At 42.5% G+C, this 22591-nt stretch overlaps 1 protein-coding gene across 2 annotated transcripts in view; it reads left to right on the top strand.

Moving 5' to 3' along the window:
- The window catches only part of ndst3 (N-deacetylase/N-sulfotransferase (heparan glucosaminyl) 3), a 31641-nt gene extending 9785 nt beyond the window's left edge, over positions 1-21856 (top strand). The window contains exons 3-15 of one of the 2 annotated variants that reach the window (XM_037470913.2): positions 1026-1113; positions 1775-1929; positions 2817-3002; positions 6960-7088; positions 12713-12895; positions 13927-14023; positions 14828-14951; positions 15462-15636; positions 16055-16225; positions 16542-16651; positions 19034-19136; positions 19948-20058; positions 20786-21856. In XM_037470913.2, coding sequence (XP_037326810.2) covers positions 1026-1113; positions 1775-1929; positions 2817-3002; positions 6960-7088; positions 12713-12895; positions 13927-14023; positions 14828-14951; positions 15462-15636; positions 16055-16225; positions 16542-16651; positions 19034-19136; positions 19948-20058; positions 20786-20815 — 1662 coding nt within the window. In that variant the 3' untranslated portion in view covers positions 20816-21856. Of the gene's footprint in view, positions 1-1025; positions 1114-1774; positions 1930-2816; positions 3003-6959; positions 7089-12712; positions 12896-13926; positions 14024-14827; positions 14952-15461; positions 15637-16054; positions 16226-16541; positions 16652-19033; positions 19137-19947; positions 20059-20780 lie in introns of both variants that reach the window. The other variant, XM_037470915.2, reaches the window with a different exon arrangement.
- Positions 21857-22591: the final 735 nt, after the last annotated feature.

Here is a 22591-nt window from a genome sequence, read left to right as displayed (position 1 = left end):
CACTGCCTGGAACCAATTCCTCGCTCTGACATCAGCCGCTCAGGTCTCTTAAATCAGGCCGTGTTCCTGGGGATCGATTAAAAGCAGCATGACAAAGATTGGTAACAGAGATGTGGCGCGTAGCCCAACAGAAAGAACTAGCAGACCGAAGTACACAGAGAATTTTAATAGTTTCATTAATAAACAAAATATTTGGGAAGGGGAGCAGCGAGAAGTGCAACGATTGCAAGAAGACGAGGTGGGAGAGTGCAAGAGAAAGGGGAGGGGAGGGCGTCACAGAGAGGGAGAGGGATCTTTCCGCCATGCCGCTCCAGCCTTCCTTTCAAATTAGAGCAGCCCCCGTCTCCTGAGAATGTGACATTTTCACGGCGCAGGCGAGAGAGAGAGAGAGAGAGAGAGAGAGAGAGATGGAGGTTCAGAGAAGGGTGGGTGGAAGACAAATGGTGAAAGGTGGAGGGGGTGGGGGGGCAGAGAGGCGACTGCAGGTTTGGAGAAGCGGAGGGATGGAAGAATGGAGGGAGAATCCGAAAAAGAGGCAGCATGAGAGGAGTGAGAAAAGAGAGAGGGTGGGGGCATGGTGCAGGGCTTCTCTTGGTAGTGTTAGGGATGCATGGAGAGAATGATGTGAGGGGACGAGTGTGCGCGGGGGTTATTAGTCCACCCTCCAGAGGCTACTAATGCACTGACCTTCATTAACTCGCATTACCGCCGGTGTGTGTGAATGTTCAACTCTCTTTAGTTAACACTCATTACAGAGTCTTTGTTTAAAGGCCAGTAAACTAATGAAGTCATTAAATACATGGAGAAATTCATGATTCAAGTATTGAAACCGGAGACTACGGTAACTTTAGGGACCGGCACGACCTTTGGAAGTGCACATAGAAAGCAGCATGCACCACAGGAAATAACACAGTATACGATCAGCTGGGATATATGTAGCTGATATACTGAATGTGATTCTCTCACTACTGTCCATTTCATGTACATACGTATTCATACGTCTATCTCCGTCTGTCCGTCTGCAGGCTCTTCTTGATACTCAGAGACAGCTGCGTTCTCAGATCTCCAACTTTACCTTCAACCTGGGCTTCTCGGGGAAGTTCTACCACACAGGTGTGTTCTCTTTATATGCTTTCCATCCCGACTTACACACCAGTACCAGGCGTACTAACTATAATAAGTACAAAGATAAAAGCTGCAATTTTTTTCTCCAAAAAGTTGTTTTTTCAAAAGACTGATCTTTGGCATTATATATTTATTATCTATTTGTGTGGGTTTTTTATATGTATGGAGGCTCTATTGAGCGGTTAAAGGGTTTGCTTTCGTTAAGAGTTATCCATGTGTTTTAAACTAAGTATCGCTCATTTATTAGTTTTGATTGTACTGTAAAACATATTTTAGGCCATAACAGATACTGGGGGCTTAACGCATTTGGTTTAAAAAAATGTACGTAGTCACAATTAGGCTTAGTCATTAATATATTACCTTAGAAATAATAAAAGTTTGACAGATATAGTAATCAACCCCACATAAAACTACCAAAAGTCTAATAGAATAATAATAAATAAATAGAATGTGTTGCTTTTGGTTAAAGTGTTGCTGTGACATGGTTTTTTATGGTATCAGAATGTTATATTTAACAACACAACCTTAAAAAAAACTCAGCGACAATTTGTATGGGGAAACCATTTTAATGTGTTCTGGACCTGCATGGAAGGTACTTTGATTCCTTGTCCTTTTGTCCTTCTGTGTGCGCGTGTGTGTGTGTATGTAGGCACAGTGGAGGAGGATGAGGGAGATGATTTACTATTGAAGTATGTGGATGAGTTCTGGTGGTTCCCCCACATGTGGAGCCACATGCAGCCTCACCTCTTCCACAACGAGTCCTCGCTGCTGGAGCAGATGGTCCTCAACAAGGAGTTTGCTCTGGTGAGATGGATCCACGTGCACAAACGCACACAAGCACACACATCCATGCACACACATTTCTCGCAGCTGTTTATTTTGTACACGGACCCATCGTGTGTCCTTCTAATCATGCCTGCTTCCCATGATTGCGTTTTCTTCAAGGACGTCTGTTGCTGTTAGTAATTGTTTTGTTTTTGCTACAGCAGATTACAGCAGTGATTTTCACAGGTCAAAGCGCTGGAACTGAAACATAGAATGCTTTGTTTGGTACATACTCTACATTATTAACAGGAAAACTAAATAATTTCCACCTTGTTTATGTTAATATATTGCTTTTTTTCCCCCATCCCGGAGGAGTTACACCACAGGACGTAGGTTTGAAATTGCTAATTACGTAGCAAATTAACAATATTGACAGTGCTTCTCTTGCAGTGCACAATATACGTATATGTATATATATATACATATTTTTAACATTTTGAAAATGAATGTTCATAAAGTGTGATCCCTCACCTCTATTACACACACACACACACACACACACACACACACACACACATACTGCACTCCCTCATCCCCTGACCGCTGATGCTTAGCTTTGACAGTGTGTGTAGGTGTGTGTCAGAGCGAAGGACAACACCATCCGTCTGCGAGATGCACCAGGCAACCATCCACCCTCACTCTCCCCCACACACACACATGCTCACACAAACTATTTTGAACATGAAGGCCAGTGTCGTAACAAACACAACACAAACCAATGTGCTTTTTCTACAAGGCCAGACTGCTGGGCTCTGTGTTTATGTCCCGCCAGGTCCTTTGTCAAGAGTTGTAAATGCGCTATAACTTCTGTTTATGTACATAGCCCTCACACACCTGTCTCTGCGTACAACATGATCCTTTTCCAGGAGCACAGCATCCCGGTGGACATGGGTTACGCCGTGGCCCCTCACCACTCAGGGGTCTACCCCGTCCACCTTCAGCTCTACAAGGCTTGGAGACACGTGTGGAACATCCAAGTGACCAGCACGGAGGAGTACCCCCATCTCAAACCCGCTCGCTACCGCAAGGGTTTCATCCACAACAACATCATGGTGAGCAGACAACGTTGTTGATCGTATGTCTGTAAAAAGCCTCCCCCTCCATCCATCCATCCATCGCTGCCCATCGGTTTCGCAGAAACATATAAATTGATATAACAAGGCAGTTAACAATTTAAAGTAATGATATTTTTACTTTACTATTTCGTTGTTTTGAATATTCTGCTTTTCTCTTTTCCTCTGTAGGGCTAAAGATAGTAATAGTTTAGCCTGGGCTTCCACAGGTGGTGGTTGTGGATATCCGTTGATAGAAGTCAGTGCTGTGTAGACACATTTTATATAATACGTTGGGTTGGTGGACAAAGCATTTTGGAAAAAAAATACTTTTTTTTTGCCTTAAATGATTTGAATGAAACTTTAGATTGAACGCTTAGGTGCATATGAATAAAAACTGTTTCTATCCACTGTCTCTTTGTTCCAGTGTTTGCTGAATAGTAAATCGTCTGCTGATTGTTTCTTGCGGTCTTAAACGGAAAATCAATGATGCTTTTCGTGGTGTGTAACCCTGATGTGTGTGTGTCTGTGTTTATGTGTGTTAAATGTGTTCCTTGACCTCGTCTCACCACATTTCTGTGTTGATTCAATTTCGACGGCAGCTAAAGAAGTTTTCGCCTTTCTGTGCCCGTGAGCCTGCGCGCGTCTGTTTGTTTGACAATAAGGATCTATTAATGAGAGCGTTTCATGCTCAAATAAATAATCAGTCACTGTTCGAATCAGCGGTGGGAAAAAAAAAACTCCCGTCACCCATTCCACCTCAGCGAGTTGTCGTCGCCGCCTCTCTCTATCTCTCTCTTTCTCTCTCTCTCCGTTTCTCCTCCTCCCCCTCTTCCTTTTCTTCACTTGTCAGTCAGGCTCTTTGTCAATGTGCACAACTGCGCCTATATCGACAAAAGAACCAATCACATCTGACACCAAAATTACGAGTCCATGTTGTTCTGCTGTATTTGGGTGTTGAGTAGACAATTTGAACTGACAGCTATGTCAATTTCCTAATCAGTCCTCGAAGTTTGCTTTTATTTCGTGACATCTCATCACAGAGTCATAAAAGACAGCCTCCTAATCCTATGTCCTCTCAACACAACAGCCAGCTGACACTTTGACAAGGCCATAATGTGCTTTTATACAGTACCAATAATAGGGTATTGAGAAGCATCAGGGAATTACTGAACTAGATAACAAGCCATGCAACATACTAAACACGATACCTTGCACAAACGCCAGGAGAAACAAACTGTCGGAAAGAAATACAATTTATTTTTGGCATTGAACAACAAAAGTTTTAGTAGAGTAAGTGGGCTGAAATATAATTAATCCCCCAGCAAAAATAACTCTCAAGCCTACAATAAAGCCAATGATAGAAGCAGCTGTTCCCCACAAAATTGTCTTTGAAATTTTTGTTGTCTTAGACAATAGTTTTTATTGTTGGAAATGTTGCCACTGCACCAAGACGATATTGGTGGGAGTGTGAGGACACATGCTAATCACATGCGTTGTCCATGGTTACGTATAGAGTGAACTTCCATCAGCTGAGCTTTCCGGTTCTCTCAGCTTTGCCCTCATTTTAACTCTGGTCAGCAAAGTGATCAATAAATTATCTGAGGCAAATGACTTATGACAAAATGACACCTTGAAAGCACATCTGAAGCCGAGTCCATGCATTTGAAGAGCCACCGCTGTGGTTCTCAGAGGTGTCCAGTGGATGCTGCATTGAATTCACTCTCCCACCTGCAACAGTTTCCCTCAAAACGATGCAACACAGCGGCACAGGAATTTAGATTCTTCGCCTTTTCTGTTCTCTATGTGTGTGTTTTGAAGACATCTAACCGTTACAAAGCAATTTTCCTCGTAATCAAGAGGAGCTGAAGCTTACTCAAAATGATGAAAAGTTCCAGATCAGCTATTACATGGACCTTGAGAGCCGATTTATTTTTCTTAAAGGCTCAATTTTTACGGCGGCATGACCGAAAAGTTCTCTCAATTACTAGCGATTGTTGAATATATTCAAAATTGGGAGCGAGGTAACCACGCTAGGAAAGAAAGAAGACGTCCAGCAGGCCTCCAAGACATTGACTTGAGTATATGTAAAATAAACAAAATAGCTGTCAATTCATGCAGACTCCTGACCAAACCTCAATAAGTTACTCCCCCCCCCCCCCCCCCCCCCCACACACACACACACCCCCACACACCCGCCCTGGCTCCATCTTTGTTTTCTCCGAGGAGGACGGCAAGTAAAATGGGTGGTTCTGTGTCTCTATCAGCAGATTGAGAGCCACCCAACGGACCCACAGTATCCGAACAAATCAGACTGAAATATTGGATTGTGCTGTATACGTGTGTGTGTGTGTGTGTGTGAGAGAGAGTGTATTTCTTTTTAAAATATAGTATATCATTTTGAGCTATAGCTGTGTGGATAATTGGTCTGGTGAAATAGTGTCTGTGGCTGTGGCGGCTTCTCCCTCTCTCTCTCTCTATCTCTTTCTCTCTCTCTCTCCTTCCTCTGTCTCATTTGTGTGTGTGAGTGTGAACGACTGCAGTGTTTTATAGATAAACCAATATATGAGCTTACAGCCTTTACTCTCTATTTCACACAGAAAAGGGCTCCACAAGGAGTTCACAATAACACCTTCTATTCTCTTTCTTTAAGTCATTTAATTACGGTACCTAATGAAAAGGAGATGAATTCATCCTCTGTTAAACACTTGATCCCGCACTGTTAGTCTTTTATACTTTATACTACTATAATACACTCAATGTAATCTTAAATATTAAAACCTTGAAAACTATTTGACAAAAAGAATTGACACCGCTTTGGTCAATCAAGGCACGAGACAGCATTTAGTGCTCTGTGATCAAGGATGCACGGGGCACCTGCTCGAGGTGGGATTATAATTGATCCATAATAGTCCTCGGAATGCACAGCTGGCGGGGAAGAACGGTGCCTCGGGAGGACTTCACCTGTGCGCTGCATAAACCTGCTCGGAAAGGGAAGGTCTCTAGACTCTATAATGTGTCCCTTGGACAACCCTAATTTGACTTATTGATCCTCACACAGCGGTCATGTTGACTTGTCATTGTAGGAAAAGCACAGGTGGAGCTAGTAACATTTGATGATGTTGTATTCTAAGTGTCCAAGTAGCCCTTGTCAGTGAAACCACAGTTTATGTTATTAATTACACGTGTGCTTTTTATTTTATCATAATTCAAAATGCTAACTGTGAAAAATGTGTTCGTTAAACTGCAAGAGTTGTGATTTTTTTTTGTGTTTTCTTTTTAGCTGTACATTTCATCCTTATATCATATTTTGTGCTGCTAGTTGTAGTCAACTTAAGCTTTTTTTACTTCGGCCTTGTAATGGGGGGGTCAGCACTGCTTTAAGGACCACAAACAGAGCTGGCTGAATCACCATATCACTGTAAACATGCCACTTAACATGCCATTGTGTTTACAGATCCTGGGGAATGCATATGCGAAGAAAGGGTAGAAAGCATTTTGTGACTCCAGGGGGACCCAAGTCAAACCTGATAAATGTGCCGGAGCTCCTCAATTACAAGCCTGAGATGGAAAAAAGTGTGTGTGTCTGTGTGTGTGTGTGTGTGTGTGTGTGTGGTATCAAGGCTCAAGGCAACAACAGCTACTACTAGCATAACACGCCCAAATCTGTGTTAAGGCCTGCTGTGAGCATGTCCACAGACCCCTGATGGCCCACCCTAAAAGCCCCCATCCCTTTTTGATTTAGTCTGTCAATATGGATTGCTTCACATGTTCAGTTTGCTCTAAATTCAACACTTGGCGCCATGCGGAAGACACACAAACAAGTCTTTGTTATTTTTTTCCCCCCAAAAATAACCTCATATGTCATATATATTTCTTGGTTGACTGTTCTCCTGAACAATTGGTTGATTTTCACTTCCTGTGTGTTCAAACTGCTCCTTTCTTGTGTACGTGTAGGTGCTGCCCCGCCAGACGTGTGGCTTGTTTACTCATACAATCTACTATAAGGAATACCCTGGCGGGCCAAAAGAACTGGACAAAAGCATCCTTGGAGGAGAGCTGTTTCTCACCGTGCTGCTCAACCCAGTGAGTCACAAAACAACACACACATTCAAACACACACACACTCGCTATTGCACAAGCAAATGGATATACAGAGGGGGAAGCTGCAAAGCCTGTTACTTTCTGTTTTCATTGATGCACCTTAAAGAGGCCCGGGTGGGTTTTCCGCTCTGTAAAGGTAACTTTCTCGTCTGGCTCCTTCTTCTCATTCATTTTTGCCTCGTATGCGTTTGTTTGTGTGTGTGTGTGTGTGTGTGTGTGTGTGTCTCTCTCTTTTTCTTTTCCTGTAAGGCGCTTTTTCTTACTGTCTAGCTGTGTTCATCTCCATACTTTAAATTAGGTCACACCACGGAGGGAGTTGCTGTCACACATTTACAGACACGCACACACATACACACCCTACCTCTCTTACCCCCTCCTGTGTATGTCAGCTCAACTCAATTCTGCTTTGAATTAAGTAAAAGAATTAGGGGCATTTTTGTGGCATTTAAAATGTTCACACAAACAATTGCAAACAAATGCATCCACACAGTTAAAGGTAGCCATAGAAATTCCCAGGAATTATTAGCAAACAACTTCCATTGACTCATCATTTCTGAAAGAGACACAGACCAGCAGGCTGTATTGAAGTGTCTGGTAGGGGCTCGCTGACATAGAGGACCTCCTGTGTGTTGTGTCACACAACAACACGGCGGTTACTTCTTCTCTTTTTCAACTTGTGTGTGTTCCTTTAACGTTTTATTTATTCATAGGTTTATTTTCTTTTGTGCTGCCTGTCGTCTGTGTCTCTGCATGTCAGTGCATCACTCTTCCTACCTTTGTTTTTATTGTCTTAAAATGATAATGATAAATTTAAAAAAATGGCAGGATAAGCTTGTGATTCCTTTGTCAGTAACAGAATCAAAATCGTTTGTTTACATTGAAAGAAAAACTCTAATTGCTGCTCCATACTTCTCTGTATGAGGTTGTGCTTCTTCTATGAGAGAAACATCTTTTTGCCACAACTGGGTGGCAGAAGCCGGACCTCAAATGCAGCGTTGCAAACAAAAAGTACTTTAATAACCACCTACAGGGCTCTGGAACTCACAAACAGGGTGCCGACGACTTTCAGCGTCACGACGGGGGCCAAAAGACTCACAGGGCCTAAATACACTGGGGAGGTGCAGGTGATTGGACACAGGTGGAAACAATCAGGGACAATCACAAGGGATGACAGGCCGAGGCAGGAAGTGAATCTAACCCAGGGACACAAGAGGCAGGAAACTACAAAATAAATCAGGAAACAAACCCAAACCGTGACACTTTGGTACGAATGTGGAGAATTGTTTTACATTCCCTGCAGGAGAGCCAAAACTAGATGGTCGCCATCGTGTAAAAGGCTAAAGGGAGTGTAGTTCACACTTACTTACTTCTTCCTTTTTAATCTGTGTAATAAGGTAACACTTTTCCTCCTGTTGAATGAAGAGAACTATTCTGCAATAACATTTGTTTTATATATGTCTGTGTGTGTGGAGGTCCACGCACACATGCACACATATAAAAGAAAAAATGATGTTTTATTTTGGCTTCTCCCTGCTATGTTTTTATTTGCAGACGCATAAGCTTTCGTTAGTGTGTGGACTTTGTGTGTATAATCGATAGAGTTCTGTAGCTCACTGCTCTAGTCCCCGGGGCTTTCCTATTGTTTGATGATCTGCACATTGGTAACAATGTCACTTCCCATTCTGCAAATTTAAATTGCATTTGGCCTACGGTGGAAGTTGACCATTAACAGGAGCAACTTATTTAATGTGTGAGTGCACATGAGCACAAACTGTATGTGTGCACACGTGTGCATGTGTGCATGTGTCCATGTGCGTTAGGATACTTGTGCATCATTCCGGGCCGCATCAGCAATCATTGAACTCCCCCGTCTCGCATAAGCTAAGAAATCGATTGGACGACCTAGACTGCAAACAGCCAATAGGGCACAAGTCATTCCCCAATAAATGGCCGCAGCGATAGTCAGAGAGAGGAGGGAGGGAGGGAGGGAGAACAAGAAGAGATCGAGGGGGAAGAGAGTCGGGGAGAGAAGGGTGAGAAGGTGGCAGACAGACTGAGATTTAATTTCCAGGTCACGGCATCTTGTGTCACTTGAGAATCCAGACACATACAGGGGGGGAAGTAATGCACATGCAGGCACACACACCAACACACACCCTTGCATATGTTTGTGTGTCAGCTTCTAAATATCTGCGTATGTGTGCATGTGTATTTTTGTACAAATGAGTTTATAGCTGACGTAAGCAGAGCTGTGGACATATATCAGGGCTGACATTTAACGCTTAGCTCTGCCACTAAGCTTATTAGGCATATCAGCATAATCTCCCTCCCTCCACTTGTTTTACCCAGTATTCACCAACTCACTCCTCTCACCTCTCCTCCAACTATTTCTGCCTCAAATTCTTTTAAAAGCCTTTTCATATTGCCTTTCACACATCACTCTTTTTGTCTAATTTTCACTCCTTTATTTCCTTTCTCCGGAATCCTGCTGATTGCCACTGAAGGCTTTGGCAGCTCATCAACACTTACAGCCACTTGCTCTCTCACACACACACACACACACACACACACATACACACAACGCAAAATCCAAACAGGAATAGGAAATACAAAGTTAAAGCAAAGCAGTGGAATTTGGCAGAATGGAATGTGGAGGAAGATGTTGACTGAATAAATTGAACGAAATCATTTGGTGTGTTGACGTTCAGATTTCAATTATCCACTGATGAGACACTGCAGAAGGAAGAAGGGGAGAGAGGACGATGTGAAAGGAAGAGAACGGAAATGAGAGCGAGGAGGCAGGGGGGGGGTGATGTAGGCTCATTTTTAGTAGTAATAACGATTCAATTAAGGAGAAATGTATATAGAACTTAGTGCTGTGTAATGAGAAACAGGTACACATTAACGGGTAGAGAAAACCGCAGAGAAGGCAGAGTAGGAACGAAGTGAGATTATGCATGGAAAGACGGATAGAGATAGCGAAAAAATGTGTGAGCCAAAACTGGAAACTAATCCAACCTCAACACTCAATTTCCTCAATAAATGCAATCATGTCAGAGGGGATTTGAGCATGTCACAAACTCAAAAACATGGGTGGCATTCTGTTAATCTTCCAAGACATGGCATATGTCTGTGTGTGTGTGTGTGTGTGTGTGTGAGGAAGTTATTTAGTGGCTGTTTGTTCATGTGTGCACAAGAATTTTGAACATCACTCCATGCTGGACCGACATGCTTCAGTAGAGCATCTAGGTCAGCATGAGATCGGAGAGAGTAGAGACAAAAAAACAAATAGCCACAGTGACTTGGGTAAAAAAAAAGAAAACAAGACAGTGAGAACAAGACAGTAAAAGGATGAGAGGAGTAGGAGGAAGTTAAGCTGAATATGAGCAATGGAATCAAAAGACAAGGGGAAAAGCTTAAGAGGGAAGGGTTGGGTTCATTTTTCTTATTTTCACACTTCTCTTCTAGTCCATTTCCAAGTATGATTTGAGCCCAATTCTGGTTCTAAAAAAGCACATTTTTTTAAAATTAAAAGCACATAGTGGACTCAAAGCAATCCAATAGTCAGGAAATGCGACGTGGCACCAGATGCAGAGAAATGGTTTATAAAGTTCCGTTAATGGAATTCTTGCCCACAGCGAGACTCAAAAAAAGAGAGGAAAAACCCAAATGGATTGGGGCTTGCACTCTCAAGTGGCTTTTTTGGGGGCTTTTTAATTCAGAATCACCGGTCAGGGTTAGCCCCCCCCCCCCCCCCCCCCTACACACACAAACACACACACACAATCTCTGTACTTTGTTTTCTCTTTTTCTGCAGTTCTCTAATTACAAATAGAAATCATCTTCTCCCTCCCCAATTGTTTCATTTGTCAGCCAGTGCTTAAGCTCCATAATGAGAATTTTAACCTTCGACCGCACCCACATTCTCTTTCTCTCAATCTTTCATGCATACACACCTGCGTACACAACCGTACTGGGCCCGATTTGATCGGGCATTGAATGGTTTGAAAGGAACATGAATCACTTTTTGATCACTTTGCCAGCTCAAAAAGCACAAAACAATACAAAAAGGGAGAGGTGGGACACATTTTAAGATATTTAATAGTCTGTTCACTCAGGTCTGATTTTTCTGCATTCACTATGTATCAGTCTAAAATCCCCCTCATTTGAATTCAGTAGTTTCCAGGAGCAGTATTCCAATATCTCAGTGCATGCTTAGAAGAGCGAGGTTCTTTCTTTTTTAAACCCTCGACGAATAAGCAAAAATGTAATACTGCGGTGTGCATCTGTTCCTAGTTGAGTGCATGTTGGTGTTGCTTTGACAGCGGTTCCACATTGTTGGCCTCACATAAACCAGATTGATGTGAAGCAGGCGACGCTGAATTGTGCACTGGTGGTTTGCACAAGTGAAGAAAGCCACGGCGGATTCACACTCTTGTACTGGGATACACACACACACACACACACACACAGAGGAAAAATGACTGTGACATGCATACCTTTGCTCCTCTCTGTTCTCTATGTTGTGGTTTTTGTCACAAAGACACATACAACCAGCTGCACACATCTGGCTCTTCTTTCTCCCTCCCACGGTGTCTAACGCACACACACACACACACACACACACATCAGTATTCTGGTGCGATCAGTATTCTGAACAGCTTCCCAGGTCGGCCGGACGCTGATCCATCAAACCCCGACACTGTGTCGCTTTGTATCCGCGGCAACCTTCAGCAGTAAAGAGGAGCACCGACAGTCCTTTGTCACCAGGAAATGTTCTGTGCATGTTTGTGTGTCTTTTCTATGTATGTGTAGTTTCACATTTACCGACATTCTCCCAAATATACTGACGCACAATCATCCATGCACATGCTGACATGTGGGCTCACACCCACCAAATAATTCATATCCTAATGGCTGATGCTATCGTTTCAACCAGACACTTCACAATCCAGAGCTCCCTCCAATCACAAAGGATATGTATGTGTGTGTGTGTGTGTGTGTGTGTGTGTGTACATGCATTTATCTATAGCAGCTTTCGTAGCTTGTCTCTTTGATCAGCCTATAAGAGCACTGAGGCGTGTACAGATAGCCCAGACCAACACGCAATCGCTCCTCCGCTCACTCTGAGTGACTCCTCCATCGCACACGTTAACCGCCATGAACACACACCGACACACTTTCCCGCGGATAGCTGCATCTCTCCCATCACCCAGAGGCCGTGTGGAGTATTGTGCTGCCTCTTCAGCTTTATCTATCAGAAGGGTGGAAGGCATCCGCTTCAGTTTATCTGATTTTCTCTTAATGCATGAAAGTGTATTTTTGCTGAAAGTGAATGCAATCTGACATAACAGAAGTGAGTGTGTCTCTTTGCAAAGTGATACCCGGTGGACAGCTGCTCTTTTAGTGACTTTGTTTGCATTCCACTGCAGTCACAACCTTCATTCTATTGACTGCGCCGCCTCGATTCTTCTGAAACACGGGAACTTGGGGAAATAATTTTTGAATTTTGAATTTTATTACCATAAGTATATTTTTCCTCTCTTTCCACTTGTCTCCCTTTGCCTCTCTAACCCCTCTTCTCCATCTCTGTTGCCCCACCCTAGATCAGTATATTCATGACCCACTTGTCTAACTACGGCAATGACCGACTGGGCCTTTACACCTTCGTTCACCTGGCCTCCTTCCTTCGCTCGTGGACAAACCTGAAACTCCACACACTCCCACCTTTGCAGCTGGCACACAAGTACTTCCAGCTTTTTCCTGAACAAAAGAATCCGCTCTGGCAGGTGTGTTTCTTCTATTGTCTTTTACGGTGCATTTCTGTGTAAAAACATTCTTTTTATGTAGACTTAATGTGGAAGGTTTCTTTTTCAAGTATGCCACCCTAAATGTCTGGAAAAATTATATTTAAATCTTCAAAGATAGAAATGATTGCCAAACAGAGTTTGACACAAACAATAAATCAATGAGGTGGCAATATACAAACGTACAATTAACTACTTGACAAAAAGGAAAGATCCAGGTGAAAAATGAGTATGAAAGAACAGGGGAAGAGACAATAAAATAGCAAGGACTATAATATAGATGTATTAAAAAAATCTGAATGTTACTATATTGTAGCAGTTTATAGAAGTTTGACAAAACTGACCAAAATAAGTGAATAATTGTATGCACAGTTCAAAAGTGTTCAATGATTTTAGCTTTTGAAGGACCCAATTTGCAAGGAACATTTCCAATTTTTCATGAACAAAATAAATTACAGGATAGACTGCCAAATAATTAATGACGGTCCTCTTAAATTTATCTGGACATCCCGATCAGAGCATTCGTTGAAGTCCTCCAAATTATTCTGTTTTAAAACAAGAAATAATTTCAAAATCCAAAATATGGACATCACCAACTTGATTATTCCAAAATGAAGAAGGTGCAATCAAAGAATTATTTAAATTAATTAAAGAATTTTTCTGCTCAGTAGAAAATCAAGGTCAATCTGTGTGAATAAGTGTAGATTGAGAGGAGTCATTTAATATTTGATGGTAACATCTTAAAAGGATATCTAGGTTCCCTCCTAATTCAATTAATCACAGGCACAATTTAAATTATGGTCTCATCGATCAGCTTTAAAAAAATGATTTTTCTTCATCATATGAATTTAGATGTAGACAGGTCTGAGTATGTGATCGTAAACTTGTTAACGTTTTGTTTACGTAACCTTTTTATAGTAATGTTTGAAAAACTATTTTTCCCTTTCTGTTTCTTGGACTTGTTGTGTACATCATTGCTTTAATCCCTACTTGTTTTGTCTGTGCCTCTGTAGAACCCGTGTGATGACAAACGGCATAAAGACATCTGGTCTAAAGAGAAAACCTGTGACAGGCTGCCTAAGTTCATGGTCGTGGGCCCACAGAAAACAGGTGAGCTACACCTAAACACAAGGACATGATCACGATTAGACATCTCATACAACAGAGAGACTCCTTCAGTGTGCCCAGGTGTCTATAGATAGATGCTTCACATCAGAGCCCATTCATTCAATCCCTCCCGCTCCTTTGGTCCTGTCCGAGCAAGACGAAAGTAGAAGCTATTGCCTAACGCTCTCTCCTTTTCTGAGATTCTCTCTCAAAGAGGAAATAAATGTGTATACGTTGGCTGTGTATTGATCACGTGATTTGTAATTGCTGGTGTTTGATGTGAGAGATGAGGATGTCCACTAATGCTGCTCGTTAACCAGGTGATATTTTACTAATGGGGGTCACCATTAGCAGTCCGACAACAGCCACAGTACAATTCACTCTCATTTTATTGCAGGGCATGCCTCACATGTCAACATTATTTATTTATATACATTCACATGACAGAGATGTTGGAGCAAATGGAAAAACAGGGTTAGAGGGGATGTACCAGAATGCCTGGGAGTACGTTTTGGGGGAACGGGGGTGAAAAGGGAGCTGCTGAGGGTGAGAAAGAGGGCACGACCAAAACCCCAGGTGCTAATTGGTGTCAAACAGTTTTTGAATCATTTGGTAGGGAGCCCTCTGACCATTGCACACAGACACGCGCACACTTATAGTGTATTTTCAGCAAGATATAAATCTTGCGGAGGGTAAAATCATCCCGTATGGATCAGCGGATGACAGCACACACACACACACACACACAGACTGCTCTCTGCTGAGCTGCATTAACGAGCCGGTTATGAATTATGCCCTTTCTCCCAGGAACGACAGCACTTTATCTCTTCCTACTCATGCATCCCTCCATCTCCAGTAACTTCCCCAGTCCCAAGACGTATGAGGAAGTCCAGTTCTTCAACACCAATAACTACCACAAAGGAATTGACTGGTAAGGACACAGACACACCCCTACATCTTATCACAGTTATTATTCTGCTCTTTTTAAACTAATTATAACCCTTTTCCATTCTGCAAGGTTGTTGTAAATGTTAATGTGTCATATAGACTTCAATTATACATTAAGCAGTTTAAAACAAGTTTTAAAAATCTTCAAAGTTATCTTTTAAGCCGGCAAACATAAGCCAAAAGACATATGGACGCCTAAATTGACCCATAAACGGGTTACTTAGCTGCCAAAGACACAGCTGGTGCAGCATCCAAAGTCATCCCAGAAAGACGTAGCTCTGAAAATGTGTCGTTAAACACCGTCAAAATGATATTGTCAAGTCTATTTTTGGTTGCCTGTCTTAGCGCAGATTTAGGGCATAACTTTTAGACTGACTTTGTAGAAAAGTAGCTCACTACGTTCGGGGGTGACTGCCTTTGCGGTAATGCTGTGCATCAGTGGGTGTATGTGCATTTACTCCAGTGAATGTTGTCCGTGCGTTTGTTGTCTCAGGTACATGGAGTTTTTCCCCGTGCCCTCTAATGTTAGCACCGACTTCCTGTTTGAGAAGAGTGCCAACTACTTCCCCTCGGAGGAGTCCCCACGTCGAGCTGCCGCCCTGCTGCCCAAGGCCAAGATCATCACCCTGCTCATCAACCCCTCCGACAGGGCCTACAGCTGGTATCAGGTACACACACGAGCACATTTTATACACAAATATATATTTATTTTTAAAATCGTTTTACTCTACACAGCGGCCTGTTCCATCGTTTGAAGTGCTTTGTCTCTGTATTGATTTTAAAATTAATTCTGTATCCAAGATTTGAGCTTCTAGTCAGATTCCTCTCTGTGAGGATGGAGTTAATGAGTTCCCCATAACTCACGGTGTGGGAAATGTCACAAAGATCCCGGAATTGTCCGTTCAAGTCTGTGATTAATGAGACATGAATGTCAACAACGTGCCAGCTCAAATGTCATTGTCGACATTAAAAATAATCTCTTGTGCAAAGTTGTGAATTTATTACTTGACGTTTAAGACAGGGAATGAGATACATGCTACAATTAGAGTATTTCTTCACGTGGGCCGTATCTGCTTACCCTTCCAGCATCAAAGAGCTCACGAGGACCACGCGGCCCTGAGGTTCACCTTCTATGATGTCATCAGTGCAAGAGCTGGGGCGCCGGCCGAGCTCCACTCCCTGCAGAGCCGCTGTCTCATCCCCGGTCTCTACTCCTCACACCTGGAGAGGTGGCTTGCTAACTACCCTGCTAACCAGGTACGCACAGGCACACACCCAGATGCATCCTGTTGCTCTGACATACCAAACTCAGATAACATGGGATGTAAAAGCCTTGTGTTGTTTTTTTGTAGGGTTGATATTTGTTTCATTGATAATCTAGAATGAATGATTTCATATATAACAAAACGAGTAAAGTGATATTTTATGATATTTCACCTTCAGAGCGCTGTTTGCCAGCGTTTGTAGCCTAAGTGGATCGATTTGTACGGGAAAAAAGGCTCTCCCATGCTATTCACAAACCAAAATGAGGTAATAGTAGCCGGTGTTACAGTGTGAATGTGTCTGTGTGTAGGTGATGATCATAGATGGCCATCAGCTTAGAACTGACCCTGCGGCGGTGATGGATGAAGTCCAGAAGTTCCTGGGAGTCACTCCTCACTTCAACTACTCCCAGACCCTCACGTGAGTCGAATTTTACCTTCTCTCTAAGGTCTCCTCCATCTCTGGCGTCCCTTGCTAAGGGGGCTTTCTCCTGAAATTCACTCTGAGGGAAATTGAAGTGCATACTCAAGCTGCAACCAGACTCCAAACCCAAATCGGCGTGAAGCCTGACATCTATTGGTGAACAGTGGGACTGCTTTAAAACCAACAGTCGGTGACATCACCTGGCATCAAAGACTAGCCAATAAAATATGGTTAACGCTGTTACCTTTATCCCTTTACTAAAATGTAGGTTTTGACTAGTGTCAGTATCGTATAAGGGGCAAATTGTATGTCGTCCCAATAGAGAGAAAAGAGAAATTAGATACAAGACAAATAAGAGAAGATGAACATGAAGAAATATTGTCTTATTTAGTATAGAGGACATGGCCGAAGTTTTTAGCTACAATGGTAAGAAGAAAAAAAAGGGTAAGCCTTCCAATTGCATGTATTCAATGACACTTTTGACACCCACTTCCAAACGCAGGGATATTCACATTCGATTACTTGTTCCTTGAACAAGTTTAAAGTACATTACGTTTTTAATTACACGTACACAGGAAAGAGCAATAAAAAATGGATGCCTGATCTTGCCAAAAGACAGTCAAGTGGTGAAGAGTCAGCCCTGAGCCGCTGGCAGGGATAAATCCCAACAGTGTCTCAGCACTCACTTACACTGCCTGCCCGTCTGTATTACAGCTGTCTGATTAAATACAAGTATGGAAAGGTTAGGGCACTCCATCTTGTCAATCTGAAGGAAGTCAAATAGCAGAGACACCAGTCATCAAGGTAATTAACTAAAGCGACATCTGCACTATGATCCTTACATATTCTTCAACGATAAAACAGGCCGGCGAAAAGGAGAAGCGACTGTGTTTATTGAGGAAGCGTTTATACGACGTTGCCTTGAATACTCATGTCATACAAATTAGCCTCGGCCTCTTGATGCCCTCAACTCAGTTTGAGAGGAGCGGTAGCTGGTTTATTAATCTTGAGCACTACTCATCGGAATGCATCTATTTGCCCTCTAATTTCCAGTCAGGGACATGTCGAATGTGTAACTCAGATTGGGACAGTGAGTGCCTCTGTCGTGAATCACAAGCCCACATGCATACAAATAATGTCTAAAGAGATGGAATAACTAGCAAACTGTGTGTGTGTGTGGGGGGGGGGGGGGGGGGTGGAGGGGGGTTGGGGTGAAGACAGAGGTACACAAAAGCCAAATTTCTTTCTTTTCAACTTCTGATTCTTTTGACATGGCAGCGGTCTGACAGATCCTCAACACTGGGGCCTATTCATTTAATCCCTCTTTCTTTTCTTCTGCCTGTTTTGTCAGAGGAAAACTGAAGGAGAACCACTTAACTATTTTTTTTTCTTTGTTCAGCCACTGACAATATTTGCATCTTTCAGTCACATCAACATTAGCCTTTACACTGAAATTGCAGTCATGTTCGTATATGTTTTTTCCTATTCTTTAGATATACTACAATATCACAAAAGCAAGGTGTGTTAATGTATACATGCAAAAACGTTTTAAATAAAATCAATGTATGATTATCACTATCAATGTAATGATAGTGATAATCAAGCATATGAATAAAGAGTACACATACAGGCATAGCTATGGAATGTACACCTAAATATGCGTGCACAGTATCTGTGCATACATTCATAAATATGTACCTGCGCATGTATTCATGTGAGGTCAGCAAGCGTGTATGTATTAGAGTTCTTTGCTTTGAAATCACCTACCATCTGCTCACCTTTTGAAAGGTTGTCACATACCGTGCAGCTGGAGTGCAACGGTCTTTGCACTCCAGCTGCACGGTATGTGGCGGTATGTGACTGCTGACACGAGAGGCGCTATGGCTTTGCTCTATTATAGCAGCACAGGGCGTCTACTTCCTTTTATTTCACTTCCATCTATGATTGCTGTACTGCTTTGTGTTTTTGGTCTTGCTGATATAGTGCTAATGGGTCAGTGGGTTAATAGAACCAACTATCCAAATCTGTGTATAAATAATACCATGGATAGAACGAGGGGACAATATTGTGGTTCTCCTCCAATCTGAGGATCAGAGCTTTAATCCCCATCTCTGTTTGCTCATGTCAATGTTTTATTGGCCAAGCCATTAACCCTAAATGCTCCGGTTGGCTTCTTCGTATAATTGCAGTCGGTATGAATAATTAGATAGTCCTGATGGGCATGTTAACCCTTTCCGACAGTCTGTGAATTTGTGAATGAGATTTACTGTTAGAAACAGTGTCCAGATCTATTTACCATTTACAACAACCTTGGTCGAAAACTTAATTTGAATTGAAATATTTATAAAGATTTCTCTCTCTCTGTTTCTTTCATCCCAGGTTTGACCCCCAGAAGGGCTTTTGGTGCCAGCTCCTTGAGGGAGGGAAGACAAAATGTTTGGGAAAGAGCAAAGGGAGAAAGTACCCTCCAATGGAGCCAGAGGTAAATATATATGTAGATACAATAGAGTTCTCTGCTCTCTGGATAAAAGGATTTGCACTGAATGAAATATTGGTGAAAAGGAGAAAAAAGTGGAAAAGAAACAGCCTCATTGACAGTGATACACCGTCCCGTCCACCACTGTGGCAACATTTCCCACAGGACTTAGCGGTGGGGGTGGAAACTGTCAGCCAATCAGTTCCAGACAAAAAGTTCCAACCTAATTATGAGGACTCAATAGTGATATTGCACTTGTATGTCTGTGAGGGGGAGGGAGTCTAACATTTTACTCACGTGATGACAAACACACACAGTGTTCCTTCCCTCATACGCTCACACGTGGCCAATGGCTGCCTCTCAGTGTCACTTGTAGTTAATCTGCATTTTAGTTTTCAGCAAGGGGATATAAGGAGAATGCCAGGCAGGACAGACAAAGAGGGGGACATGTCATTTTCTCTCTAAACCTCTCTTTTTTCTCAGCTCGGTTCATACCACTCGGAGCTTAACGGCCCTAAATCCTACTGAGGAGAAATAAACTGATCTGAAGATGCTGCCGCTTCGATAACCGCTCTCACCTTCTCATTTGCCCATTCCCTCAGGCTGTATTTGTATTTCCTCTAAATATTCCTTCCTTCAAAAATTTCTCCATTCACCCTCCTTGCCTCCTCCTATACTTCCTTTTCTTACTGACTCAGCACCTTAATAACTCTTTCCCTATATGTTTAATTTCCTTACTCAATCTTCCTCGCTCCTCTACCCTTTTCTGCTCATGCTCAAACCTAATTAGCTCTCACCTTGTCTCTTCTCTCTTCAGGCGCATGCATATCTCTCCAGGTACTACAGGGAACACAACGTGGAGCTGTCAAAGCTGCTGCATCGCCTCGGACAGCCCCTCCCCTCCTGGCTCAGAGAGGAGCTGCAGAAGGTCAGCATGCATTAAACTCTGACACTTATTGCCTCAGCTAATGAGTGGAAATAAAAATGTCCGACCGGACTTACCACTGATTGGTTTTATCTTATTTATCTTTTCGTTGATTATTTGTACTTCCTGGGTTGTTTTTTAATCATCATTTATTAAGCGTCGCCATATTTTGATTACATTTTGTTCACCTCGGTTTGGTGCATGGAAATATATTCGTCATCACGTCTTTGTAACAGAACCCGTCCCACCACAAACTAGTGAGAGAGGAAAGATGGGCACGATACAGGAATCCCTCATATGAAATAAGGCTATACATTTTGAGAATCTGATTAAATATGTTTTCATGGCCTTCAAGCCCTTAGCTGAACCTTACAATAAAACACAATCGAAAAGGTTTGGATAGCGTATCGACGTGAATGCGTCTTGCTTCCTTGTAAGAAGTCATCCTTTGATCACCTCCTGAGGATTCAAAGAATGTACTTAATTGAGGCTTCAACCCCTTTTTCTTCTGCCGTGCTCACGATTGTTTTTCACGATTGTCGTCTGGACAAGTCCGTTCAGGTTTTTCAGCCCATTGGCTGTGATCGCTTTCTCTTTCCCTTTGCATGGTTGGTATTTGAATGGGTATGTAAACAAAATGGGATTAAATGACTACTTTCCCCCCCTCCTTTCTCTCTTATCTGGTTCCCTCTCCATCCCCTCCCTCTCTTTACCACTTTCTGAAGGTTAGATAACCTTTGCATCCATGAACCAGGGTTAAAGGTCACGGGGTCAAAGACCAGGAGCACCTGTCCTTCAGATGGTCTATCTGTGGCCTTTTTAGTGACCCCTGAGGCGAAGCTAGGACAGGAGGCCTTGTCACTCCTGGGAGCTGTGACCCAGCTGGGCTGAAGCCAAACTCTTTGAAGGACGACAGGTTGGATGGAGGAGTCAGGGCTCCAGGTGGCTCTGCCAGCTCAGCAGAATGTGGGACTAAAAGGAAGGGCCACCTTATCTGGGATGAAGACGACCATGATGGACAAGGAGCATTTGGAAAGCGGCTGATGCACCATCCCTGAAACGGGGTGAACTCTCGTGAAGAGCTGCAGCGACTATGAAAGTTATTACTTTTTTAATTTTCACCTCTAATTTATGATGCCAGAACAGCGCTGGTCAGCTGTGTGTGGTTCCCATAGAGAAGACTTTGCACTAAGTTCTGTCCCATTCATCTCTCCAAGATAAAAGAAACCTCCTATGTGGTTCTGTTATATTTTAGTTGTTTCTTTTGTCACAATGAGAGTAAGCAGGGATGATACGTGCTTTGACTAAGGGTGATGGACAGTATTCCCATGATAAGTTAATTCATTGCTTATTTTTTTTAAAGTGAAGCTAGTTTCTGGTAGATCTGGTAGCGTTGTTCACCTTTAGAGGCTTTCACTGGAAATTAGGGGCTCCGAAATGGGTCACTAAATCAAGATGCATTGCACGCTCATTATTTCCCTGTTAAAAAACCATGCAGAAGAACTCTGTGTCCATTTAGCAGAGCATGAGCGGTGATGATTCCGGCACTATTGACTGAGGCCTCGTGAGTTTGTGATGAAAGCTGACGAAAAAAAGATCTTTTTGGATATTACACTTAATTCTGAGACTCTTTAAGAAACTACAGTAACCGCAGGCAGTTTTTGTTTTGTCCGTGTTTCATCAAAGTATTTTTATTTCCTTTTTAAAACCAGTGGCCTACGTTGTCTAGCATCTATTTGAATGCAACAAAAAAAAAGATAAATGTCAAACACAGAAACAGAAATAAAAGAAATGAATATGACTCACAGCATACGATTTTTTTTTTTTACTGAGGAAGCACAGAGGAACCAGATTGTGCCGGGAAACACCTTCACACAAAGCAGGTCAGTAAAGACAACAAAACAACAAAATAACGGACAAAACCTTTCAGTTTTCTTTGTTTGTTTGTTCTCTCAGATCTCTAAACAGTGACAAGACAAATAGGAGGCCTCAGTGGGCCGGAACCTATTATTAAGTTAAAGTAAATTTCATTACGAAAGAATGCAACATCAATGAACATTGACGTAGGTAGCCAGCTCATGTGTTAAGACAGACTTGAAAGAATGTGACCCTACAACAAACGGGAGATAGTTAGAAGGCGTGGGTAAGTGAGCACAAGCATTCAGCCACCGTCAACATCTATCAGTCACACGCTACTGCCAAAACTTGTCTGACGGGGTCCTCAGAAAAGCTATTTCAATACAAGTCAAGCAAGTCATGTGACAACCCTCTCATCCTTGTTTCATTGCTGCACGGGCCGCTGCGTGCTCTGCTCGTTTAGTGGAGTTCCTGTTGTCCCTTCTGGCATGTGGTAGCTTTGTTTGACATTCTCTTTGTTTTGTTCACACACAGCATGGGATTGTCAGCGAGAACTAATTATGTTGACTAACTATGTATGACGAAATCCAAGAAAGTTTTTAATGATTTCTAGGAACTCAATCAACTTCAAGCGATTTTCATTGAACCCGTTTTAAAAAGTCGCTCCCTTCCTGCAGTA

The sequence above is a fragment of the Pungitius pungitius genome, chromosome 9, assembly GCF_949316345.1.
Source record: "Pungitius pungitius chromosome 9, fPunPun2.1, whole genome shotgun sequence".
NCBI lineage: Eukaryota > Metazoa > Chordata > Actinopteri > Perciformes > Gasterosteidae > Pungitius > Pungitius pungitius.
The sequence above is the reverse complement of the archived record's forward strand: the minus strand, read 5'-3'. Positions and strand labels throughout refer to the sequence as shown.